Source organism: Mustelus asterias, chromosome 26, assembly GCF_964213995.1.
Source record: "Mustelus asterias chromosome 26, sMusAst1.hap1.1, whole genome shotgun sequence".
NCBI lineage: Eukaryota > Metazoa > Chordata > Chondrichthyes > Carcharhiniformes > Triakidae > Mustelus > Mustelus asterias.
Genome location: NC_135826.1, coordinates 29,063,761 through 29,091,706, shown reverse-complemented (window position 1 = coordinate 29,091,706; position 27,946 = coordinate 29,063,761). Strand labels below are relative to the sequence as shown.

The window sequence follows — 27,946 nt, the reverse complement described above, 5'->3', positions numbered from 1 at the left end:
CAAGCATTCATAATGGCTACAGCTGTCATAGCAAAAACTTCCAGCTACATTTCTTGAGACTGACGGAAAAGAATGGTGTCCCATTTCCATTTCAAAGCAAAGTGCCTGCTATTCAGTGGAGAAGAGCAGATGTAGACTTTTTTCAACTTTCAAAAGTATTTTTTTAAAACAACCAAAGGCAGTCAATTTCATTCACAGAACTGAACATGACAACAGAGGCTGGCAGACCACTTTCTTTAAATATTTTATGCATAATGGCACTTTCTTCAATTGAAAAAGTACTATAATGTATGACAACACTTAGACAATGGTGGCCAGCCTAAAGGGTAACAGGATGGATGCCTATGACTCTGCATTATAAGCACATCTAGATCTAGGGCGGCACGGTGGCACAATGGTTAGCACTGCTGCCTCACAGCGCCAGGGACCCAAGTTCAATTCCCGGCTTGGGTCACTGTCTGTGTGGAGTTTTCACATTCTCCCCGTGTCTGCGTGGGTTTCCTCCGGGTCCTCCGGTTTACTCCCACAGTACGGGTTAGGTGGATTAGCCATTCTAAATTGCCATTGAGTGTCAAGGGGACTGGCTCGGGTAAATGCATGTGGTTGTGGGGATAGGGCCTGGGTGGGATTGTGGTCAGTGCAGACTCGATGGGCCAAATGGCCTCCTTTTGCACTGTAGGATTCTATGATTCTAAATACAGCATCTAACAGTGACACTTGAAGGTGTCAAAACATTTTACATTTGTCTTTCAGAATGTTTCCGACTGCTCAGCAGGCTTCCCTGGTAGCCACTAATTCTCCAAAGGGGAGTGTTTTCTAGGGCTTCCAAAACCCACACCAGTACAAAACAGTGCTTCAACTCTCCCAGATGTGTCCCTGGTTCCATCCAAAAGGTCACCCTCCCTCTTCAAGTGGGTACCCCAACGATCAAAATAGCTCTGGCAGCTTTGGACTTCTCGTGAAATATCCAAAGCCGGATTTTGGACATCCCACTAACAAAATTGGATCTGACTGCAGGCAGCTGCACTTTAACTTGTGCGGTTGCCTGCATGAACCATGGATGTGAAAACTACAACCCTCCCCCATGCCCCCAGTGAATATTACGGATACCAGGTTCAGGACTTCTGGACTGGGGCCTCCTGTGCTTTTTTTCTATAAACTAGAGACCTCTCCATTGTGGGGAAGATTCAGGCCTTCATTTCCTGGCTTCACATTTTCTGAGTTACCCCCTTCTTTTAATCCTTCACAGCCTTACAGACTAACACAAGAAGTTCTCTGCAAGCTTCCATTTCACTTTAAATGCCGCATCACAAATTCTTAAAGAGATGATGATGCAGGTTATTTTACATTCATCTTTTTGGCAATCCAGGCCAACAATTTGCTTTGTTCATTAAGCCTATCTTGAGAGTTCCAACAGTATTGATCATTGCTGACTCACACAAGCGGCAGGCTTTCTGTTTCACTGCCAGGCTGGACATTCACGACAAGAAAAGAAACTGCATGAAGCTTGTTCTAAAATGCCATGACCTGTGGGATCGGGAATCTGCTTTATTCAACATTTACAAATACAGCCATTCCCAATTTCAACCCATCCACTCCCTCCACCACCGACGCTCAGTAGCAGCAGTGTGTACTATCCACAAGATGCACTGCAGCAATTCATCAAAGATCCTTTGACAGCACCTTCCAACCCACGACCACTTCCATCTAGAAGGACAAGGGCAGCAGATACATGGGAACACCACTACCTGCAAGCTCCCCTCCAAGCCACTCACCATCCTGACTTGGAAATATATCGCCGTTCCTTCAGCGATGCCCATGTCCCACAAATGAATTTTAAAAAATTCATCTCAAGATCTAAAATGAAAGATATAGAGCTTGCTTTCACACCCTCAGATGGGGCAGGCTTACGCTTATGTAAAATATGGCATAATGATATCTGACCTCATCCTGCCTGGGGGTAGGTGATGGCCTACTGGCGTTATCGCTAGACCATTAATCCAGAAACTCAGTGAATGTTCTGGGGACCCGTGTTTGAATCCCAACAGAGCAGAAGGTGGAATTTGAATTCAATAAAAATATCTGGAATTAAGAATCTACTGATGACCATAAAACTTTTGTCGATTGTCAGAAAAACCCATCTGGTTCACTAATGGTCTTTAGGGAAGGAAATCTGCCATCCTTACCTGGTCTGGCCTACATGTGACTCCAGAGCCACAGCAATGTGGTTGACTCTCAACTGCACTCCAAGGGCAACTGGGGATGGGCAATAAATGCTGGCCAGCCAGCAATGCCCATGTCCCACAAATGAATAAAATATATGTAAGGCGAGCGGGTGCTAAACTCAGAAGCCTGCCTGCCCTTTAAGTAGAGCAATAAACCTATTATTGAGCTTGTTAAACAAAGAGCAATTGACTGCAATTGTTTTTTTGCCCACTCCTTTTTTGTTGCTCGTCACAAGAAAAACATTGGGAGGAGTTATACCAGGTATGAGGAAGCCGCACAATGGTGGATGAAAAGGTCTGCGAACAGGAAGCTGGCTGCCTTTGGCAGTATTTGGTTGTTAGTGGACTCTATTTGTTCAGTTTTTATGGACTGATGTTACAATTAAGGAGAGATAGAGAGAGCGAAAGGAGCATTTAAATTGGTGGCCGGAATTGACTTCCAGTGCACGGTCTGACACCACTCCCACTGAACCCGATTGGATACAGAGCTGCTCTGCAGGTTAATTGGCCGACATTTCCAGCAGCCGGCTGTTAATTGGCCAACATTCCCACATGCTGAAATGGAGGGAGTGGGAGCAAGCAGATTGCGCACTTTCAGTTCTGCCTCCTTTACCCACTAGTAACCCTAAAATCCATCACGTGGTTAAACATTTTTGCGCTGCATTTTTACAACAGGACATAACTTGCTGCTACATGGATTTGAACCCCTTATCACCTGATTCCTATTTATCCAGCCATAACTAGAAAATCAATGGTTTCTCCTCCCACTCCCTCACCATTCCTTGGGAGTCTCCCCAGTATCTAGCCTTAAACTCCTTCTATTTCTCATGAAAAGCTGCCACTCAGTGACATCCCCGGAAAAGATGTTCTACAAAGATGCTGATGACACCCAGTTCTTACCACCAGCTCTCTCAGCTACTTTGCTGTTTGTGACATGTTGTATTTGGTCAATTCCTAGTACTGGATGAATTGACATTTCTTCCAAGTATCATGAACCCCATTCCCTAGCCACTGATTCAACCCTCCCTGCTGGCCACACTGTGAAGTTGAACCAGACTGTTCACAACTTTAACATTGGAATGACCCCAAAGTGAGAATGTGATCCCAATACCCTCTTCATTACCAAGACCACCTTTTACTTCCATAAGATTGTCTGACTATCCATAACTTGGCTCACCTGCGGCCAAAACCTTTATCCAATTGATACCCCTGGACTTGAATATTCCAATCCTTCACTGGTCTGACTCCCATCTTGCACCCTCTGTCAACTTCAGCTCATCCCATTCTCTGCTGCTTCTTTCCTAACTCAATCACCCAAGACCGCAAGAAACTACAAAAGGTCGTGAATGTAGCCCAACCCATCACGCAAACCAGCCTCCCATCCATTGACACTGTCTACACTTCCCGCTGCCTTGGAAAAGCAACTAGCATAATTAAGGACTCCACGCACCCCAGACATACTCTCTTTCACCTTCTTCTGTCAGGAAAAAGATACAAAAGTCTGAGATCACGTACCAACCAACTCAAGAACAGCTTAACCAACTCAAGAACAGCTTCTTCCCTGCTGCCTTCAGACTTTTGAATGGACCTACCTCGCACTAAGTTGATCTTTCTCTACACCCTAGCTATGACTGTAACACTACATTCTGCACTGTCCTTTCCTTTTCTATGAACGGTATGCTTTGTCTGTATAGCGTGCAAGAAACAATACTTTTCACCGTATACCAATACATGTGACAATAATAAATCAAATCAAACCAAATCAAATCAAAATCGAATCACCCAGCACCCTATACTTGCTGGCCTACAATTGCTCTTGGACAGGCAACACTTGGATTTTAAGATCCTCATCCTTGTTTTCAAATCCGTTCATGGAACACACCCTTCCCAAGGTGCCTCCTCCAGCCCTACAACTAGATCTTGAGAATTCTTCCCTTTTGTGCACCCTCAATTTTCTTCATTATGGGCAGCCAGGCCTTGTCTGCCAGGGCCCTGAGCCCTCTCCAAACCTTTCCACCTCTATTTCTTTCATTAAGACACTCCTTTGACCAAGATTTTGGTCACCAGTCCTAACATAACTTTTGGTGTCAAATTTCATTTGACAATGTCTCCCGTGGAGAACTGTGGGATGTTTTGCTATGTTAAAGGCACTATCTAAATGCAGCGGTTGAAAAAATACATCATATCACTGAGAAGATGGAAAAAGCATCTGACTTAATTTAAATTTGAACTTAAGTTCTAGTTTTCATTGGAACTGCAGGCAATGAGGAAATTGACTTTTGTGTTCATTTTCTGTGAAGATAGACATTAGCCAAATGGTGAACAAAATCTAAAGCTTTACTTACAGCCTCTTCCACAGTTGCAGCACCTTTTGACCTTAAACGCAAAGTTTCCCTTCCACTTCCAACCTTGCCCTCACCTGTAGACTTGCCACATTTTGTCCTCTGAGCAATCATGTCTGTAAAATTCAGATTAAGAAGTTATTCATAAATTGAAAGAAGGATAGACAGTGGCCCTCGTACAGCATCAAGACTCAATTCTGTCCTAGAAATGTAGCCAATATAATGCTGAGGTGACTGTACATCCTATTCAGCCTCCGCAGAGTCAGTGGAAATTAAAAACAGGAGGGTAGAACATGATTCACCTTCACCCATTTTACACTCACACAAAGTCAAAATTACCCTGAAGACTTTTAAAATGAAGAAGTGCAGATTGAAGAGATCATGGAAAGGCTATTGGGGAAGCCTCCAGCATCATCCTCATGGGGGATTGTCCCCCCCACCCTGAGTAATGTGGGGCATGGGGGGTGTGCCTGGGTGGGTTGCTCTTCAGAGGATCGGTGCAGACTCGATGGGCCAAATGGCCTCCTTCTGCACTGTAGGGGTTCTATGATATAGGTGCATTAGCCATGCTAAATTCTCCCTCAGTGTACCCAAACTGGCACAGGATGAGGCGACTAGAGGATTTTCGCTTCATTGCAGTGTTACCTACTGGTGACACCGATAAATAAACTTAAACTTAAAAACAATGTGTTGTTCTTGTGAAAAATAATGGATGGGACTTTACAGCCACGAAAGACCAGAAATTCCTGTCCCAGGTCAATCTTTAAATGGTCCACCAAATTTTCTGTCCCGTCTGTTACAATACCTGCAGCAGGCGGGACCAGAAAGCCTCGCCAAATATTTCTTTCTGTGTTGAGATGTCAACGCAAATTAAGTTCACATTTCCTTTGAATGCTTTCAGACGTCAGTGCATCCAATTTAATATCTGTACCACAGAATGACCTCAACATCGTCTCCACCAGCACTGACATATTTAGATATAAACTTCCAAATATGGCTAATCTGCTCTGCATGCAATTGATTAAAAGCCGTAAGGACAGTTCGTCAGAAATTCAAAATATAATTTTTTTAAAAATAAGTTGGGAACAGTTCCCAATGCATGAGTTATATTAAAACTTGAGTGTTGGGTCTCCAAGGTGTCCTGTTTTCAATTATGAGTAAATTCAATCTGTGATATGCATTGCAAATCCAAGAATCTCTTTGTTTTGATGCAGGGAAGAAAATCTCAATTCCTGGAACTGCTTCGAATCAGCAAAGCGTCTGCAACATCAACCCTGGTTCTTATTTCATTCCAGGTCCATACAAAGCAATGCCTTAAGACAGCAAAATCAATAATATTTGACTGGGAGTGAAACAAGAGACTGGTAAAGATTCTGAACTCCAAGGCACTGATGAAAATATCAAGGAAAGATAATGGAAAATTTGAGAGGAAAATCATAATGTAGGAACCATCTGGGAGGCTTGAGTTCATTTAAAAAAACTATGGTTCATCCTTAAATGGTTTAAACTTCGAGGGCTGAAGGGCCTGTACTGCGCTGTAATGTTCTATGTTCTATGTTCCAATAAAGGTTATGGTGGGAATCTTCCTTCCCCCGTGGGAGGGACAGCAAGCAAAATTTGAAACTTGAGTGTCGGAATCCCCTTCCCAATGTTGTCCCGCTTCCAAGTGATCTTGTCTAAGGTGAGGATCAGTGGCTCGGTGATTAGCACTGCTGCCTCACAGCGCCAGGGACCCGGGTTCGATTCCCAGCTTGGGTCACTGTGTGGAGTTCGCACGTTCTCCCCGTTGGATCACTGTTGGATTGCTGTTCAAACATTTCCACATCTAGACACTGCTTCCACATTTCTTGCCAAGTCATCTGGGCCTAGCTTCCCTGGCAATGGAGAATGGAGCGTCCATCAGAGAGATCCATTGCAGCGGACAAGGGTCAGAGATGGTGGGGTGAGGGGAGGGTGTGGGGGAGGCTGAGGGTTGGGGAGAGTGGGAACAAGGCACTTCCCCTTTTTCCGGACTAGCCGTCCTATGGTAAGTTCATAGGTTTGGTATGGATGGGTGAATAGATGAATTTTTGTGAATGAGTGAATGGATAGGGAAGGTGAGGTAATTAGTAGATTGGGGGAGGTAAGTGGGTAGGGTGGCATGTGATAAGGTGTTGGTGGGTCTGGTAGTAGTCAGATTGGGTGAAGAGGGGCAGTCAGATTGGGAGCTCGTCAGGTCAAATTGCGGGGGTAAATGGGTGGTGGGGGTAGTTAGATCTGGTCAGGGGCGTAGGTGGGTCAGGTCGGGGGGGGGGTGGGAGCTGTCTGGATAATTGAGGGATGAGTCAGGGGGACAGTGTGAATGATTGGGGAGGACCAGTTCTTTAGCTATCCAGGAGTTAAACCACAATTGTTCTGCCTAATATTTCCTGAATAACTATTCGGGTAGTCTCACGGGATTGTCCAAAATCTCTGACTCTAGCTCAGAGTTGGAGACATTCGCAAAGGTCCCATGAAGCAGAGGATTTTCCCATCAAAGGTTCAAACTTCCTGGGCAATTCCCATGGAGATCAGCGCATTGGGAATTCCGCAGGGTCTCAATGCAATCTTGGGGCAATCTGGAGACCAGAAGATGTGGGCCAATAAAATATTCGGAGGCCCCAGAAGTGATATAACAAGTGGTAATATTTTCATGCAGTTTTATGAGTGGAGGCTTAACAGCCAACTGAATGATATTCCACCTCTATTGTATATGATATAAAGATGATTGATGATGAAGAAGATTGACGAGAGCGAAACAAAGGTGTGACGTTAGTGTACCTTTAATAATATTTTAAAAATCATGTTCTCTGCAGCTATCATAGCTTCAGTTTTTTTCATCGTGGCACCGACTGTCTGTTAAATGTCCTTTTGTTGCTGCTTCAATGGCTTAAGTAGGGTTTTGTTTATTTTTCCTCTGGGCCTCTGGTACTGTCTGGGATTTGCTTTATGACCCTGCATTGTGAGAGGGAAGACTGGTTGGCAGGTCATCTGTTTTGGACCCTTTTTGTTTCTTCATAGTGAATTCAAGGTTTCACTTTTAATTTGGCTGCTGGCTGCGGTTTTAGTTTAGAGGGGGGTGGACATCAGATCGAAAGCAGTGTTTCTCTCTCTCGCTCCCTGGTATGATAGAATCTGCTGGCTAGCTGGAGGCAGGTCTCCTGGCCTTCTGGGAGTGGAATCTGCTGTTGGTGGTTGGCTTGCCTGGAGTCTCTCCCTCCCTGGTGTTTTGGGAAGTTGTCCTGACTTCAATCTGTTCTGTATGTATATTAAGAGGGCTGCTGGAAATGACAAGGTTGGGGAGTCAGGGTTTCAATTCTCCAACCAAAGGACTAAGTTCCAGCATCACGTAAGCATTCGTATTTTCCATATTAAACCTGTGGCAAGGGTTTTGTTTATGTGATTTGTTTGGTTGGAAAGGTGTTGAGCTGTTAAGGTTTATACAATATTATCATTGTTTTTTTCTTGCTTGTAAAAGTTATTGCTAATTTTCTTTCCATACATGTTAACTGTATACTTAAATAAACTTTGTTTGATAAAAGCTCCCCAGTGGGTCAGTTGAGTCATACCAGAAAGGAAATATCTCCTGCTTACCCTAGACAAATTCAAAGTGCAAAACATATGACCCAGGCGGACTTCATAAACACTTTGGAGCTTCTGACGTGAATTATAACAATGGATTCATACAGATGAGGTTAAATAGTGGATCTTTGTTTATGGTGTGTCAATAATAGAATCATAGAATCTCTACAGTGCAGAAGGAGGCCATTCAGCCCATTGAGTCTGCATCCATTCTCCAACAGAACATGATTTCCAGGCATATCCCTGCCCTATCCCTGTAACCACACACATTTACCCCACTAATAAAATAAGCACTCTTAGTTCTTAATCTTCAGGTTCAAGTCCCACTCCAGGGCTTGAGCACTCCAATGCAATATTTTGGGGGCATTGCACTGTCGGATGTGCTGTCCCATGGATGGGATGTTAGTTAAACCGAGGCCCCATCTGCTAGCTAGGGTAGATGGAAATGATTCCTTGGCACTACTTCGAGGAAGAGTGGAGGAGTTATCACCATGTTCTGGCTAATATTTATCCCTCAATCAACAACATAACAAAAATGGTCCTTATCACATTGCCATTATTGGGAGCTTGCTGTGCACAATTTGGGTGCCACATTCTGGCATTAAAAGTTTATTCATTTATTAGTCACAAGAAGGCTTACATTCACACTGCAATGAAGTTACTTTAAAAACTCCCTGGTCGCCACACTCTGGCGCCTGTTGGAGTAACTGAGGGAGAATTTAGCATAGCCAATGCCCCTAACCACCACGACTTTCGGACTGTGGGAGGAAACCGGAGCACCCGGAGGAAACCCGCACAGACATGGGGGGGAAACATGCAAACTCCGCACAGACAGTGACCGGAGCCGGGAATCGAACCCGTTTCCTGGCGCTGTGAGGCAGCAGCCCTAACCACTGTGCCACCGTGCCGCCCATTACAACAGTGACTACACTTCAAAAAGTACTCCATTGGCTGTAAAATACTTTGGGGGAAATCTTCCCGTCCTGCCCACCATGGGAATCGTAGTGGGCAGCGGGCGGACAAGTTCTGTTGACCTCAGGTGGGATTTTCCATTTTTGGGGTGAGCGCGGCTGGAAATTCCTTCCCTTGACACATCTGGTGGTGACGAGCAGGGCTATATAAATGCAGGTCTTTCCTTTCACGATTAAAATATTCAGAACCATTCAACAACTCAATATTAGCCACGATACACACAGCGCACTCACTGAATTCTTTTGCCCTTGCTTGGTGTGTGTGTGCGTGAGTGCGTGTGTGTGTGTTTGATGGAAAACTTCTCAGAAGTACAGGGGCTTTAGATAAAGATCCATAAAGGCACAACACCATTAATTGATTGTCTCCATTGTCTCCCTCTGTATTTTGTTAAACATTTTTTGAGAATCTCTGCCTTTGACTGGGATACTGCAGTGTATTGCTAAGCCAGACACAGAGCAGGACATCTGAGAAGAGAAATACAATGAAAGTAGAAGGCAAAAGAGTAATAGCTTAATTGCTTGATCTGGCATTCCGCAAAAGCCGCCTTGAATCTTGTTATGAATTCACATTCTTCACACATAAACAAACGAGTCAAGTTAAAATATATTGTTTAAACTGAAAAAAGTGTTCTTGCAGCAGGCTCCAAAGCCAACAGCTTAGTGCAAAACTGGTTTAAACAGACTAGTTAATGCACCAGAAATTTCTCCACCCAACCCCACTGATCCCCCTTCGGGCGAGGGAGAAAAATCATGGGTCCTAGTGCTTCTCCTGTTTTTACACCCCTTGTTACCCTCCTTTTAACCCCCTCCCCTCATTTCGTTCAGATGTCCAGATTTGGGAATATTGTCAGTGTTAAGCAAAACTTCTGAACTTTTGGACTCTGATATGCCTCTATTGATAAAGTCCATCGAGATGTTTCAGTATACTTTACAGCCATGGCTTTGTCAGACAATTACATACAACTTGATCATTCGTTTGACGCAATCAGCAATGCTTCTTTGAACTTGGCCAAGTGCACTATCTGGCAGAAACATCTAAAAGAATTGAAGCTCGCAAGCACTGCAAACAACAATCCTATGTACAAATGAGGATATCTTGAACTAAGGGTGACATATTCAATTGACGCATGCTCCTGGCTTCATTTCCAAGTTTAAAAATGGCAAAACATTCCAGTAAGTTAGGACCAACCAATTCACCTGCAATAATTGTGGGTGACACGGTGGCACAGTGGTTAGCACTGCTGCCTCACAGCCCCAGGGACCTGGGTTCAATTCCGGCCTTGGGTCACTGTCTGTGTGGAGTTCGCACATTGTCTGTGTGGGTTTCCTCCGGGTGCTCCGGTTTCCTCCCACAGTCCAAAGCTGTGCAGGTTAGGTGGATTGGCCATGCTAAATTGTCCCTTAGTGTCAGGGGGAATTAGCAGGGTAAATATGTGGGGTTCTGGGGATAGGGCCTGGGTGGGACTGTTGTCGGCGCAGACTCAATGGGCTGAAAGGCCTCCTTCTGCGCTGTACGGATTCTACCATTCTACATGCTATTTCTAACCACAAAAGCCTATGTTAGCAGAAAAATTATATTTTGCATTAAATGATAAATATCTTCTCATTTTAAATTAAAGCTAATCACACCTACAAATAATAGGAAAGTAAAGTGCTGCAGATGCTGGAAATCTGAAATATAAACAGAAAATACTGGAAATACTCAGCAGACCAGGTAGCATCTCTGGAGAGAGAAAGAGAGCCAATGTTTGGAGCCCACAATCTGCTCGGGTTCTGATGAAGGGTCACTAACTTCTGTTTCTCTGCACAGATGCTGCCAGACTTGTTGAGCGTTTCCAACAGTTCCCATTTCCACTGGAGCAAAAATAGCTCCTTCATCCAGCCCCTCCAAAAAGCAATCAAACTCTTGTGAGCCTCTCATTCCCCTTCAGTAAGAAACACAGCAACAGCTGCCTGAGATCTGGTTTGGTGCAACATTAAACATGAATTTTAAAAAGAAGCAAACACATGAAGAAAACACAAACAGATTGCTGTGGAAAAATAATTTCAAAGCAATAAATTGATAATTTTTTTTAAAAAGTGTAAATCATAAAAAATGACCATCAAAAAGCACCCGCCAGGACAGTGTGTTGACTTTGATCAGGCAATTGAGGTTGGCATGCTTGAGTATGAACTCCCTGATTGAGAGCCATAAGACCATAAGACCATAAGACATAGGAGCGGAAGTAAGGCCATTCGGCCCATCGAGTCCACTCCACCATTCAATCATGGTTGATTTCAACTCCATTTACCCGCTCTCTCCCCATAGCCCTTAATTCCTCGAGAAATCAAGAATTTATCAATTTCTGTCTTGAAGACGCTCAACGTCTCGGCCTCCACAGCCCTCTGTGGCAATGAATTCCACAGACCCACCACTCTCTGGCTGAAGAAATTTCTCCTCATCTCTGTTCTAAAGTGACTCCCTTTTATTCTAAGGCTGTGCCCCCGCGTCCTAGTCTCCCCTGTTAATGGAAACAACTTCCCTACGTCCATCCTATCTAAGCCGTTCATTATCTTGTAAGTTTCTATCAGATCTCCCCTCAACCTCCTAAACTCCAATGAATATAATCCCACGATCCTCAGACGTTCATCGTATGTCAGGCCTACCATTCCTGGGATCATCTGTGTGAATCTCCGCTGGACCCGCTCCAGTGCCAGTATGTCCTTCCTGAGGTGTGGGGCCCAAAATTGCTCACAGTACTCCAAATGGGGCCTAACCAGTGCTTTATAAAGCCTCAGAAGTACATCCCTGCTTTTGTATTCCAAGCCTCTTGAGATAAATGACAACATTACATTTGCTTTCTTAATTACGGACTCAACCTGCAAGTTTACCTTTAGAGAATCCTGGACTAGGACTCCCAAGTCCCTTTGCACTTTAGCATTATGAATTTTGTCACCGTTTAGAAAATAGTCCATGCCCCTATTCTTTTTTCCAAAGTGTACGACCTCGCACTTGCCCACGTTGAATTTCATCAGCCACTTCTTGGACCACTCTCCTAAACTGTCTAAATCTTTCTGCAGCCTCCCCACCTCCTCAATACTACCTGCCCCTCCACCTATCTTTGTATCATCGGCAAACTTGGCCAGAATGCTCCCAGTCCCGTCATCTAGATCGTTAATATATAAAGAGAACAGCTGTGGCCCCAACACTGAACCCTGCGGGACACCACTTGTCACCGGTTGCCATTCTGAGAAAGAACCTTTTATCCCAACTCTCTGCCTTCTGTCTGACAGCCAATCGTCAATCCATGTTAGTACCTTGCCTCGAATACCATGGGCCCTTATTTTACTCAGCAGTCTCCCGTGAGGCACCTTGTCAAAGGCCTTTTGGAAGTCAAGATAGATAACATCCATTGGCTCTCCTTGGTCTAACCTATTTGTTATCTCTTCAAAGAACTCTAACAGGTTTGTCAGGCACGACCTCCCCTTACTAAATCCATGCTGACTTGTCTTAATTCGACCCTGCACTTCCAAGAATTTAGAAATCTCATCCTTAACGATGGATTCTAGAATTTTGCCAACAACTGAGGTTAGGCTAATTGGCCTATAATTTTCCATCTTTTTTCTTGTTCCCTTCTTGAACAGTGGGGTTACAACAGCGATTTTCCAATCCTCTGGGACTTTCCCTGACTCCAGTGACTTTTGAAAGATCATAACTAACGCCTCCACTATTTCTTCAGCTATCTCCTTTAGAACTCTAGGATGTAGCCCATCTGGGCCCGGAGATTTATCAATTTTCAGACCTTTTAGTTTCTCTAGCACTTTCTCCTTTGTGATGGCAACCATATTCAACTCTGCCCCCTGACTTTCCTGAATTGTTGGGATATTACTCATGTCTTCTACTGTGAAGACTGACGCAAAGTACTTATTAAGTTCCTCAGCTATTTCCTTGTCTCCCATCACTAGATTACCAGCGTCATTTTGGAGCGGCCCAATGTCTACTTTTGCCTCCCGTTTGTTTTTAATGTATTTAAAGAAACTTTTACTATCAATCCTAATGTTACTGGCTAGCCTACCTTCATATTTGATCCTCTCCTTCCTTATTTCTCTCTTTGTTATCCTCTGTTTGTTTTTATAGCCTTCCCAATCTTCTGACTTCCCACTACTCTTTGCCACATTATAGGCTCTCTCTTTTGCCTTGATGCATTCCCTGACTTCCTTTGTCAGCCATGGCTGCCTAATCCCCCCTCTGATAACCTTTCTTTTGTTTGGGATGAACCTCTGCACTGTGTCCTCAATTACTCCCAGAAACTCCTGCCATTGCTGTTCTACTGTCTTTCCCATTAGGCTCTGCTTCCAGTCGATTTTTGTCAGTTCCTCCCTCATGCGCCTGTAATTACCTTTATTTAACTGTAGAACCTTGGCGGGCCTTGTTGCCGCCGGGCGGCGGAGGTCCCCAGTGGAGGTCCCTCTATGGAGGGATCTCCCCCAATTATCTTGGGGACCTGGGGTGGAGGGTGTTGCACACAGCAGTTCCGTACAACCGTAGGTTTTTCCGATTCACGGGCTCCCAAGCTTGCCCCTCCTGTGGCCTTGTGAAGTCCGTGGACCATGTCTACATTTTGTGTCTTCAGATGCACTCCCTTATTGTTTACCTGAATAACCTTTTATTGATGTTTTGTTTGCACTTCAGCCCCACGCTCCTTATCTATGGGCACCTGGTGCGGAGAGGGGCGGGGCGGGATGGCAACCTCCTCGCGAACCTGCTCCTGGGCCTGGTGAGGCGAGCTATCAACACGTCCAGGCAGCGGGCGATCGATGGGGTTATCCATCCATCCTGACTGCCCCTCTACCGCGGCTATATTTGCGGCCAGGTGTCCCTGGAGAGGGAGCATGCAGTGTCCACGGACACAGTTGACGCCTTCTGCGCCCGCTGGGCACCGCAGGGGCTGGGGTGTATTATAAACCCCGAAAATCACATTAGGAGTTCACGTTTTAAGTTTCCTTTCGACTTTGTTTTTTGTTCGGGCTGTTCCCCCTCCTTTTGGGGAGCTGCCCCTTTTAATTTGTCCCTCAGTTAATTTGAGTTTGTTTATTTGGTTGGTATTGAAAGATATCCCTGATTGAGAGCTAATTAATGGCCCAATCAGGGAGTCCCACGTCCTGTATCATATTATTGACCCCTTTAATCAGATTCTAATTTGATGTTTTAAGTTTCCTTTCCGCTTTGTTTTTTGTTTCGGGCGGTTCCCCTCCTTTTAGGCAGCTGCCCCTTTTGAGTTGTCCCTCAGTTAATTTGATTTGTTTATTTGGTTGGACAAAAAGAGTTCCCATGTCCTGTATTTAAACAGAAGTGTCAGTCCCTCTGGACTGCTAATGCACATAGCACACTGTGAGCACTCTGTATGGTATGGTGGGATCTTGTAAATAAAGGAACTTTGGTGATGAGACTTTTGCCTCTGTGGACTTATTACAGACAGCTAACTAATAAAGCCTCAGGGGCAGTGCTGGAGAGAGATAGACAAGGCCCCAAGTCCTGGTCACCAGGAAAGTGTGAGGGGACTGAAGCCAAGCTAAGGTTATCGAGCACTGAATTAGCATCTGCCTCTGATGGTGCACTATCTGGATTGTCCTCAGCGGAATTCATGTGAAAGTGGTGTTTGAAAGCGACTGCTTTTCAGCATTGGTTTTCCTTTCCTCCTGACCCGGTGTGGATAGGTTTTTAAGGAGGGAGGAAGCAGAGGAGGGTGAGAGTGTGTGTTCCCACATTAAGTTCGATGTGTGCTCCTCTGAACATATGAATCAGGAGCAGGAGTAGGCCACTCGGCCCCTCGAGCCTGCTCCACCATTCAATATAATCATGGCTGATCTGATTGTAACCCCAACCCCACGTTCCTGCCTATTCCTGATAACCTTTCGTCCCCTTGTTAATCAAGAATCTATCTACCTCGGCCTTAAAAATATTCAAGGATTCTGCTTCCACTGCTTTTTGAGGAAGAGAATTCCCGAGATTTTCTGAGAGAAAAACTTGCTCCTCATCTCTGTCTTAAATGAGTTAACTATTATTCTGAAACAGTGACCACTAATTCAAGATCCTCTGACAAGATAAAACACCTTCTTCACATCCACCCTGTCAATACACCGCAGGATCTTAAAGACTTCCTCTTACTCTTCTAAACTCTAGTGGATATAAACATAACCTCGCCAATATTTTTCCACATAAGACAAGCTGTCCATTCCTTGTATTATTTGTATTATCCTAGTAAACATTCTCTGAACTTTTTCAAATGTATTTGTTTCTTTCCTTCAATGTATGTGTGTGTTTGTGTGTGTGTTTAAAAGTTTACTTATTAGTCACAAGTAAGGCTTACATTAACACTGCAATGAAGTTACTGTGAAATTCCCCCAGTCGCCACAGTGCGCACCTGTTCGGGTTAATGCATCCAACCAGCATGTCTTTCAGAATGTGGGAGGAAACCAGAACACCCGAAGGAAACCCATGCAGACAAGGGAAGAACGTTCAAACTCCACACAGACAGTGACCCAAGCCGGGAATTGAACCCGGGTCCTGGTGCTGTGAAGCAGCAGTGCCAACCACTGTGCTACTGAGCCGCCCCGCGTGTGCGCGTGTGTGCTTCTGCCTGTGTGCGTTTCTGTGTTTACGTGTGTGTGTGCGTGTCTTTGTCTGTGTGTGTGTTTGTGTGTGTGCGTGTGTGTGCATGTGTGTGTTTCTGTGTGTCCATCTGTGTATATGTGTATGTGCATGCGTGTGTGTGTTTCTGTGTGTATGTTTCTGTGTATTTCTATGTGGATGTGCGTTTGTTTCTGTGCGTGTGTACGGCTCCCTGTACGCCAATCAGGTATGGAGATCCGAATTGACATTTTTCTCCTTCCTAATCAGTGACACTGAAGCAAATTGTCAAGTTTACTTTTACTCCGACAGATTAATTGAGTACACATCAATGAATGAACTGAACTTCCCTGATGTATCATGCCAAGCAGTCTAACTACCCACAGGGTAGTTAGGGCACAGGTAATCTGTCCAGAATGATTGTCTAAACTGAGATTAGAGAATGGATTTTCGTCCTGTTTCCTGCATGGGGGTTGCAGTGTTTTTATTTTATTTATTTGTGCAACATGGGCGTCGCTGGCTGGCCAGCATTTATTGCCCATCCCAATTACCCGAGGGCAGTTTAGAGTCAACCACATTGCTGTGGCTCCGCATTCACATGTAGGTCAGACCGGGTAAGGACAGCAGATTTCCTTCCATTAGTGAACCAGATGAGTTTTTTTCACATTAGTGAACCTGTTGGGTTTTTTCAACAATTGGCAATGGTTTATGGACTTTTTAATTGCAGACATTTTTTATTGAATTCAAATTTCACCATCTGCTGTGGTGGGATTCGAACCCAGGTCCCCAGAATATTACCTGGTTTGCTGGATTAATAGTTTAGCGATAATACCACTCGGCCACTGCCTCTCCGTGTGTGTCTGTTACTAACCTAGAAGGAAGATCTGTATCTAAAGAAGATTTGAGAGGGCCACTGGTCTCTAAAGAGTCCAAGAAGTCATCTATGATGGCAATAATTGAGCCTGAGCTCTTAAGGACCTAAGATAAAGTGACAAATTAATTTCACTGTGCCCTTCATCTCAGTCTGGGGTTTTCTGCTACTATTCCAGCCTTACCACCTGCTAATTCCTGGGAATTTAGTGGGAACCGTGTTGGATGGGAGAGGAATGCATGGTCGGGTAGAGATGGAATGTTCTGGCAGAGAGACAGGGATAGCAGAGGCAGTTTCAGCACTTAAACTTACATCAGGCAATTTAACTTCAGAGAAAATGGCAGCACAGAGTGGAAAGCTCTTTTGTAGTTGAATCTAAACATGGACCCACAATTGAAGGGGTCAAATAGTATTCTGCTGTGTAAAGAAACCTGACGTCATGATTTAACTCAGTGACTGAATATGTGGCTGGCCATTTTAATCTCGATGCAGACATCTGTACTAAAGGTTTACAGCATAGCAGCAGGCCCTTTGGCCCAACTTGTCCACGCCACCCTGTTTTTATCACTCAGCTGGTCTCAATTGCCCGCATTAGGCCCAAATCCCTCTACACTCATCTTGCCCATGGAACTGTCTAAATGCTTTCTAAAAGACAAAATAGAGTCATGTACTGTAAATTTCTATGATTCAGTTTACAAGGCAGACACGTGTTGGCAAGACACTATCAACAGAATGTCATAGATAACAAATTTCACTGTTCACCATTTGGCGCCAGGGCATAAGACTTTTGGAACAGAACTACAAGAATATTATGGAGGCCAACAACTTGTGTGTCAACTAGCGCAGTCACATTGGAATCAGAACACAAGAAACACAAGGCAATGGAAAGCCTAATGCAATGCTGTTGAGTTGCTAAAGTGATATTACAACCCCCACTCCAATGATCCATCAAGCAATTACATGTTTACAGAATTTTTAAAAAGCATTTGGATAAGTACATGGATGAGAAAGGATTAGAGGGAGATGGGCCAAATTGCGACTAGCTTGGGGGGCACCATGGTCAGCATGGACCAGTTGGGCCGAAGGGCCTGTTTCTGTGCTGCATCGCTCTATGACTCTATGGCTGGAATTTTACCTCTCCGTCTGCTGCAGGAATCAGAGTGGGTGAGGGGCGGACAATAGGAAGATTCGTTGATGTCGGGCAGGATTTTACGGTTTTGGGACGAGTGAGGCCATAAAATCCCGCCCAATATATTTAAAAATACCAAATCCAAATTACAAAACCAACATCACTGTATAGTCAAAATATTTATCTATCTCAACCTACATGGAATTCAATGGCAAATGTAGGAGCCTGGTAGCATTCATTTTGATTTATTTTTAAAATTCTCACTTTCCTTGGGAAATTTTGGTAAATGGAATGTCTGGTATCAAATTCATTTTATGAGCGCTTTCTTATCCAATTAGTTTTCTTTTTGACAATAATAATGGTTTTCAGGTGGTACCCACTTTTCTCGAAATCCTGAGAGCAGCCATTGAATTGGCTGGCTCCCGCTTTTACATAGAATCTTACATAGAATCCCTACAGAGCAAAAGGAGGCTATTCGGCCCATCAAGCTTGCACCAACTCTCCAACTGAGCATCTTACCCAGGACCCCCCAGCCCCATCCCTGCAAAGCCCATACATTTATCCCACTATCTCCCTAACACAAGAGAGCAATTTAGCATGGCCAATCTAACTAACCCGCACATCTTTGGGCTGTGGGAGGAAACCGGAGCACCCGGAGGAAACCCACGCAGGCACGAGGAAAATGAGCAGACTTTACACAGTGACCCAACCTGGGTCCCTGGCGCTTGTGAGGCAGCAGTGCTAACCACCATGCCTCCCATCATTTAATGATAAACAGAGACAGGTGGAGGTGTAAAATGGAGAGGGCTGCAGGCCGATGTCGAAATTACATTTATGAAGCATCTAAATGAGCTTTTGAAACAGCAGACACACAAGATTATGGACCAAGTACTGGGAAATGGGATTAGAATAGATAGGTGCTTGATGGATGGCACAGACATGATGGGCCGAAGGGTCTCTTTCTGTGCTTTTAAGTTTGGTTACTCAACTCTATCAAGTGTCTTGAACTGAGGGATTTTACGTGCTGTTTTTCACACAGCAATGACCAGGTTAATGTTAACTTTGTGGCTGTTACATTTTAACATATATGTTTAAAATAAATCACACCCTCCTCCATGTGGGCCTCCGAACTCGCCTGCGGGTGGCATTAGATGATGCCCATGAATGCATAACCTCAGCTTGAATGTCCCTTGGTGGATTATATGCACTGAGGGAAAGCTACACTGCTGGGAGTGCTGTCCTTCCAATGAGATCTTAAACTGGGGATCTCTCTGTCAATTTGAATCCAATATCAGCTTAAACTGGTGCAGGGAGAATTAGAGGGACTCAATGAGTACAATTTACATAAAGGGCTTCAGGCTAGTTTGCTATTCACTTCAGCTATTACAGATTCTTGGAGCAGTTCAGGTGGAATCAGTAAAGGTAACTGAGTTTTTCAAGTTCAACTGGAAACGTTCCAATTTAATTTGTACCCCTGAATTATATTACCCTGTGTAATTGTTTACTGTAAAGTTGTTCCCTGGAACATTCGTTTTTTAATGCCATCACTGCAAAGGAAACCCTGGAATGAGAATTAAATGAACAGTGGTCTGTGCCTGAGAACCGGGAACCCACTGTAGCAGTGAAAATTAGAAATGTGAAAGAACTCGTTTCGCTTTCGACACCAACAGGCAGGGATGAGGGAGTTACCCTTTTAGATGTGAGGAGACATTTTCTTCTCTCCGAGGGTTGTGCGACTTTGAAAGTCTCAGGGCGGAACTGTCCCGTCCCGTCCCGCCCACGACGGGATTTGTAGTGGGCGGGATACGGACCATTCGTTAACCTCGGGTTGGATTTTCCAAGCTTGGGGGCGAGCGCGGGCGGAAAATCCCACCCTCTGCCTCAGAAGGCGGTGGGAGTGAGTTATCAAATATTTTTAAGGTGGAGGTGGATAGATTCTTGTCAGGTAAGGGAAGGAAAGGTTATCAACGGGTGGGAGGGGGTGGTCGGAGGGGGGTAGATTGGGAATGTGTAACCCAACATGAACAGATCAGTCATGATCTTATTGAATGGCAAAGCAGACTCAAGGGGCTGAATGGCCAGTTTCTGCTGCTATTTTGTATGTTTGTATGCGAGAATGTAAATATTGGGTACTACTATCAATTATTGTTCACTGTCTTTCTCTAGATAATACAAGCAACGGTTTGCTTCACAGTGCCAGATACCCGGGTTCAATTCCGGCCTCGGGTTACTATCCGTGTGGAGTTTGCACGTTCTCCCCTTGTCTGCGTGGGTTTCCTCCGGGTGCTCCGGTTTTCTCCCACAGTCAAAAGATGTGCGGGTTAGGTTGATTGGCCATGCTAAAATTGCCCCTTAGTGTCAGGGGGACTAGCTAGGGTAGATATGTGGGATTACGGGGATAGGGTCTGGATGGGATTGTTGTCAGTGCTGGCTCGATGGGCCGAATGGCCTCTTTCTGCACTGTAGGGATTCTATCATTCTATAAATCTCACAGTGTTTCTATCTTTCTTTCCTCCTTTAAGTTTTCCTTAAAAGCTACCTCTCAGATCAGGCTATTGGTCATCAGTCCTAAGACCTCCTTATTTGACAATGTCAAATGTTCTTCGGTGACACCCCTATGAAGGAGACATTTTACTATGATAAGGTGCTATATAAATACAAGTTGTTGTTGCAGGCAGTTCTTTTTTTGCTTTGGCCATGAGTTCTATTACTTACAGCAACAGGAAGGGATGATGTAGTTGAGGGTTCAAGGCCAAATCTATTTGGTTCGAATCAAAGAACAATGAAGGAGTCATTACACTGCTGGGTGTGTATGACAGACCACCAAATAGTGGTAAAAGAGGAGTAAATCTTGAGGCAAGTTGCAAGAACTTGATAAAGTTATTCTATAATAGACTGGGGAAATAGCAACCTAAAGGGGGAAAGGGGGGAGGAATTCTTGAATGTGTAAAAATAGAACTTTTCTGATCAGTTCGTTTCCAAACCACTACGAGCACATGAGAAGGGGTAAATGTTGATGCCACTAATTTACCACTCCAGCACTGTCTGTTGTGAATTTAGTGAGGATCTACACCGCTAGTAATGGAGGAATCCCACTATGCAAACGTACAGATTATGAAGAATTGATCAGACAGGTTTTCTGAGTTCAAATCAAATAAAGAGATAAGACTATTGACCCTACTTCCCAAATTTAAAAAAAGGTAAATCGTAACACTCATTCATGCATCATGGGCGGCATGGAGGCACAGTGCTTATGACTGCTGCCTCACAGCGCCAAGGACCTGAGTTCAATTCCAGGCAATAAAGGCTGGCCAGCCAGCGACGCCCATATCCCGTGAATGAATAAAAAAAATCTGTGCATAGCAAGGTCCCGCAAGTAGTAATGAGATAAATGACCAGATAGTTTAGTCTAGGTTTTAGCTCGGTGGTGAATTCTGTTATGGGTGGGTGGTTGAGTGGGTGGGGGGGAGGGGGGAGCAGCAGTGGGGGTGGGGGGGGGTGCGGCGGGGGGTGCAGGGGGCGGAACCAGTTGCTGTTGTGAGGGTGGTAAACCCAGAAGAACTTGACTTCCTGAATATCCTTCATTGTTTAACAGAAGGATGCCCCTGACTGTTTTCTTTCTGTCAGACTTGAAGCTTGTTGAACAGGAAGCCTGCAACTCAAGGCCGCAGATGTGGAGAGCAGGAGGTGGAGTTGGGTGTGGGGGGGGGGCGGAGGGGGAAGGGGTTGCAGGGAGGAATGGTGGGATCCTGAAGGTGCAGGGACAAATGTTTCAATTGCAGGGAATCCTTGCAGGCGATGTCCAAAACAATCCAATCGAGGAGGGGGCCCCGACCACGTGAGGTGTTCCATTGTGTGGGCAAGAAGTCCAGCATACGTTGGCGGTGGGGGAGGGGGGTGGGGGAGATGAGTGGAGGGGGGCCCAGCATACGTTGGTGGTGGGGGGGTAGGGGGAGAAGAGTGTAGTGGGGCGTTGAGTGACAGACAGTGGTTGGGGGTAAGGGCTGGGGATCTGATGATGGGACAAAGGGGGCAGACAGGTTGTGAGTGGCAGTTTACTGGGTACCTTCCTGGCCCACAAGCAATGAACCTTAACTCATGGATTCAGCCCTTCACGCCAACATACTGGGATTTCTGAGCCTGGAAAACATGAGTTCAAAATAGAATAACTGTTAAAATGAAAGCACGCAGCCTTAGATGGTCAACTTTCTTCCCGCAACTGCTCACTCCCCCTGAAAAATAAATCTAAAAATCTAGGTGTGGCTTTGTTGGACCAGTAATGCTCATAGCTGTGCGGCCAAAGGTAAGTTCAAAACAAGGTTATGGTATTCCACTGGATTTGCAATATGCAGGCTAAAATACCCATAGATTCCATTGTGGAATATCACATTATTATTTATATTTACATCATACAAGTCCCGTCCCTCAGACTGACAGGAGTTACATTAGTGCGAAATCCCAAGTTATAACAATAAAGGATCATTACAAAGGTACACATGAAGGTGTGGGACCCTGTGTGTATGTGTGCCTGTGCAATGTTTCAGAGGAAGGATCCTGTATGTTTCCCTTCCACAAAATAATAGGGACAGCGGTATGGTGGCACAATAGTTGGCACTGCTGCCTCACAGCGCCAGGGACCTGGGTTCAATTCCGACCTTGGGCGACTACCTGTGTGGAGTTGGCACGTTCTCCCCATGTTTATAAATAAACTAAACTATCCTTCCCCATAATAGTAGGCACGGCAGTACGGTAGCACAGTGGTTAACACTGCTGCCTCACAGGGCCAGTGACCTAGGTTGAACTCCAGCCTTGGGTGATCGTCTGTGTGGAGTTGATACGTTCTCCCTGTGTCGGTGTGGGTTTCCTCCGGGTGCTCTGGTTTCCTCCCACAGTTCAAAGATGTGTAGGTTAGGTGGATTGGCCATGCTAAATTTCCCCTTAGTGTCCCAAGATATGTAGGTTCGGGGCATTAGTGGGGTTACGAGGATAGGGTCTGGGTAAGATGCTCTGTCGAAGAATCGGTGCAGACTCGATGAGCCAAATGGCCTCCTTCTGCACTGTAATGATTCTATGAGTCGGACTTGTGCTGTCATATGAATATAGTAAGAAGTTTAACAACACCAGGTTAAAGTCCAACAGGTTTATTTGGTAGCAAAAGCCACACAAGCTTTTGGAGCTCCAAGCCCCTTCTTCAGGTGAGTGGAGAAGGGGCTTGGAGCTCTGAAAGCTTGTGTGGCTTTTGCTACCAAATAAACCTGTTGGACTTTAACCTGGTGTTGTTAAACTTCTTACTGTGTTTACCCCAGTCCAACGCCGGCATCTCCACATCATATGTATATAGTAACAGCAAAGTATAGAAATGCCCCAAACTCAACAAATCTGCTCTTCATTATGATACAGAATCAGGCCTAATAATAACACTTCCAAAGGTGTGCAGGTTAGGTGGATTGGCCATGCTGAATTGTTCCTTAGTGTCAGGGGAATTAGCAGGGCAAATATGTGGGGCTATGAAGATAGGGACTGGGTGGGATACTCTGTTGGAGAGTTGGTGCAGAGGCAATGGACCGAATGGCCTCCTCTGCACTATAGGGATTCTATGATTCAATGATTTGAAGATCCCAGTCCCTTAGGGCTAATATTTAATTGTGAAGACTGATATGTAGCAGGTGGCACAGTGGTTAGCACTGTGCCTCACAGTGCCAGGAACTTGGGTTCGATTCCCAGCTTGGGTCATTGACTGTGCGGAGTCTGCACGTTCACCCCGTGTCTGCGTGGGTTTCCTCCGAGTGCTCCACTCTCCGCCCACAGTCCGAAAGACGTGCTACTTAGGTGCACTGTGTTAGAATGTAACCAGTGACAAGTTTGTGTTTGATGTGATGTGACCAATGGCAACAAGATGTAAGGGTCAGCTGGCCCAGTAAAACATGGAACCAATCACAGAGTGATGTAATAGTCAGCTGACCAGCTGATTCACTATAAATAAGGAACTATGTAGAATTGTGGGAAGCTTGGAGTGGCCCAGAGCGAGGCCCCAAGTTTGGAGTAATGATGTTTCTTTATTAAACCCTTTCCTTGATTTATAAGTTAGAGTAAGTTTTGTTGTTGTTTCATTTGCTGCATGAAGAGACACAATTGGCCATGCTAAATTTTCCCTCAGTGTATCCGAACAGGTAGACCAGAGGATTTTCACAGTAACTTCATTCCAGTGTTAATGTCATAGAGTCATAGAGGTTTACAGCATGGAAACAGGCCCTTCGGCCCAACTTGTCCATGCCGCCCTTTTTTTTAAAAACCCCTGAGCTAATCCCAATTGCCCGCATTTGGCCCATATCCCTCTATACCCATCGAACCCATGTAACTATCTAAATGCTTTTTAAAGGACAAAATTGCACCCGCCTCTCCTACTACCTCTGGCAGCTTGTTCCAGACACTCACCACCCTCTGTGTGAAAAAATTGCACCTCTGGACACTTTTGTATTTCTCCCCTCTCACCTTAAACCTATGCCCTCTAGCTTTAGACTCCCCTGCTTTTGGGAAAAGATATTGACTATCTGGCTGATCTGTGCCCCTCATTATTTTATAGACCTCTATAAGATCACCCCTCAGCCTCCTACGCTCCAAAGAAAAAAGTCCCAGTCTATCCAGCCTCTCCTTATAATTCAATCCATCAAGTCCCGGTAGCATCCTAGTAAATCTTTTCTGCACTCTTTCTAATTTAATAATATCCTTTCTATAATAGGGTGACCAGAATTGCACACAGTATTCCAAGTGTGGCCTTACCAATGTCTTGTACAACTTCAACAAGACATTCCAACTCCTGTATTCAAAGTTCTGACCGATGAAACCAAGCATGCCGAATGCCTTCTTCACCACCCTGTCCACCTGTGACTCCACTTTCAAGGAGCTATGAACATGTACCCCTAGATCTCTTTGTTCTGTAACTCTCCCCAACGCCCTACCATTAATTGAGTAAGTCCTGCCCTGGTTCAATCTACCAAAATGCATCACCTTGCATTTGTCTAAATTAAACTCCATCTGCCATTCGTCAGCCGACTGGCCCAATTTATCAAGATCCCATTGCAATTGGAGATAACTTTCTTCACTGTGCACTATGTCACCAATCTTGGTGTCATCTGCAAACTTACTAACCATGCCTCCTATATTCTCATCCAAATCATTAATATAAAATGACAAATAACAGTTGACCCAGCACTGATCCCTGAGTCACACCACTAGTCACAGGCCTCCAGTTTGAAAAACAACCCTCTACAACCACCCTCTGGCTTCTGTCAAGAAGCCAATTTTGTATTCATTTAGATACCTCACCCTGGATCCCATGTAATTTAAGCCTACTTGTGACAGTAATGAACGAACTTTAGCTTATCTTCTACGTTAAATATGTAAATTGTCAGAAATATCTGCCTTACTTAAATCTGCAACACGCAAGAGATAAACAAGTGTAGGAAGTTGATGGGGGCAAAGGGTAGGTGATGGCATGACCAATCTTACACAAAGAACAGCATCAAAGATCTGAGGTGCACAGAGAAGCTTTTCGGTGAATTGCAATTCTTCATAAATAAATGAGAAGCTGGCGGTGATGAATAATGAAACATGTTTGTGCTCTGCTGTTACCAGTTGAAGCTACATTTAGGATATTTAGGACTTTAAACCTAACAATAAGAACTATCATCAAATCCACACTGCAGCTGGGAGACCTCTGAGGCCATCTTGAAGCAACTGTGAATATTAATCTACAATGAAACCTTTAGCAATCAGCAGCTAAAACCATTTTTCACTCTATTTTTAACCAACCCAAATTAAAAATTTAGATGCCTGAGCAATCGCCTTTCAAGATATCAGGTTAGGGTTTCACATTTATGCAAATACCGGTAGCTCAAATAGACCTAATGAGGGTCACAATTGGGCTGCTGAAGGCTGCTATAGGATGACAAAATATTTTATTCAGGAGAAGGAGTACTCTCTAAATCATTAAAAACTGTTAAATAAGAACAACTTTATGTTGCTGGACTGGTAAAGAATGAGAATTACATAACATCAATCAACAGTAAAACAACAACAAACCACGATTACATAGGACCCTGTAAAAGGCCCAAGGTGCTACGCAAGGACCTCATTTAAGCCACAATTTGACACTAAAGAGGTATTACAGCAGATGGCCAAAAGCTTGAACGAAGTGGTAGATTTTAAGGAGTGTTTGAAAGGAAAGAAAGATGGAAAGATTTAACCTGTCCCAACACAGTCAGCAATGCTTTAACTTCCTGCCCTAGGCGACATGGTGGCACAGTGGTTAGCACTGCTGCCTCACAGTGCCAGGGACCCAGGTTCGATTCCCGCATTGGGTCACTGTCTGTTAGATTTTGCATGTTCCCCCCGTGTCTGTGTGGGTTTCCCCCGGGTGCTCCAGTTTCCTCCCACTGTCCAAAGATGTGTGGGTTAGGTTGATTGGCCATGCTAAATTGACCCTAGCTTTGGGGGGATTAGCCAGGTAAATATGTGGGGTTATGGAGATAAGGGGGGGATTGTTGTTGGTGCAGACTTGATGGGCTGAATGGCCTCCTTCTGTACTCTAGGGATTCTATGACTTTCCTTGAAGTCTTACCTCCAGAGTTCCACAAGGATTTGTCGTTGGCCCCAGAGTAAGAAGGGTCACATCATCAAAGTCATATTCTCTTAAGGTTAACTTGCAGGTTGAATTGGTAGTTTGGAAAGCAAATGCAATGTTAGCATGCATTTCAAGAAAACTAGAATACAAACGCAGGGATGTACCGCTGAGGCTGTATAAGACATTTGGAATATTGTGAGCAATTTTGGGCCCTGTATCTAAGGAAGGATGTGCTGGCCTTGGAGAGGGTCCAGAGGAGGTTCACAAGAATGATCCCTGGAATGAAGGGTTTGTCATATGAGGAGTGATTGAAGAGTCTGGGTCTGGACTCGATGGAGTTTAGAAGGATGAGTGGTGATCTCACTGAAACTTACAGAATACTGAATGGCCTGGATAGAGTGGACATGGGGAAGATGTTTCCATTAGTAGGAGAGACTGGGATCCGAGGGCACAACCTCAGGGTAAAGGGACAACTCTTTAGAACCAAAATGAGGAAGAATTTCTTCAGGCAAAGGGTGGTGAATCTGTGGAATTCATTACCACAGAAGACTGTGGAGGCCAAGTCATTGAGCATATTTAAGACAGAGATAGGTAGGTTCTTGATTGGTAAGAGGTTCAAAGGTTACGGGGAAAATGGGGCTCAGAAACTTATCAGCCATGATTGAATGGCTGAGCTGACTTGATGGGCTGAATGGCTTAATTCTGCTCCTATATCTTATGATCTTTTGGTCTTATAGACTCGAAACGTTGTTTCCCTCTCCAAAGATGCTGCCAGGCCTACTGAATTTTTCTAGTATTTTCTGTTAATATTTGGGATTGGTTATGCATGCTCATCTTCTAAAAGATGCCCATTAAAGTCCTTATCGGAGCCCTCTGCAGTGTAACCTGTGTGTGGCCTCACCCACCGGTAGGCTGGCATTTATGCTGCCCTTGCCCCCTGCGCTGGCTGCCGCCTCCTCATGCCCAATGTCTTACCACGTGCAGACTCTGCACCTAATCTATCCTCTAAGATACAGTGCAGTGTCAGCTGGTAGCTCTGAGTATGAGATCAAGTATCTTCCTCATGAACTTCTTCTTTGTGTTACTTCACTGCCTGGCCAGGTTGTGTGAGTTGGGTATCTGAAAGATACTCAAGATCAAAGACTGTCACGCAGGGAGTGGGGAAGGTAACAGGTACATGCTTACATCACCTTCAGCTCTTAAATCAGGAGTGACTCTGGGGTGAGGGGGAACTGAGATGTGACAGAGAAGGATTGGGTATGAGGATACTATCATCTTCAATAGCTTTAGCCCCACCCATTGGGTCATGGCCTCAGCATTGGCCATCCCAATAGGTCAGTAGCATTTCCTCCAGTAGGACACACAAGGATGCCTGCCTCCTGTTCCCCCCAATTGTTCACCACCTTGTCCCACAAGAGAGAGGGTGGGTATGCCAGTGAGTGTGGCCCCATCGGTTCAGATGATAGATGGTGTGTTTGAGTAGCTGCAGTGTGAGTAGGCTGTGAGATGTGAGTGTAAAACTGCACAGCAACTTTATTTATTAGTCACAAGTAGGCTTATATTAACACTGCAATG

At 44.8% G+C, this 27,946-nt stretch overlaps 1 protein-coding gene across 1 annotated transcript in view; it reads right to left on the bottom strand.

Moving 5' to 3' along the window:
- LOC144479545 (PDZ domain-containing protein GIPC3-like) overlaps positions 1-27,946 on the bottom strand; it is an 83,714-nt gene that overhangs the window by 24,978 nt on the left and 30,790 nt on the right. The window contains exon 4 of the mRNA XM_078198369.1: positions 4,571-4,683. Within this exon, the coding sequence (XP_078054495.1) occupies positions 4,571-4,683 (113 nt within the window). The remainder of the gene's footprint in view (positions 1-4,570; positions 4,684-27,946) is intronic.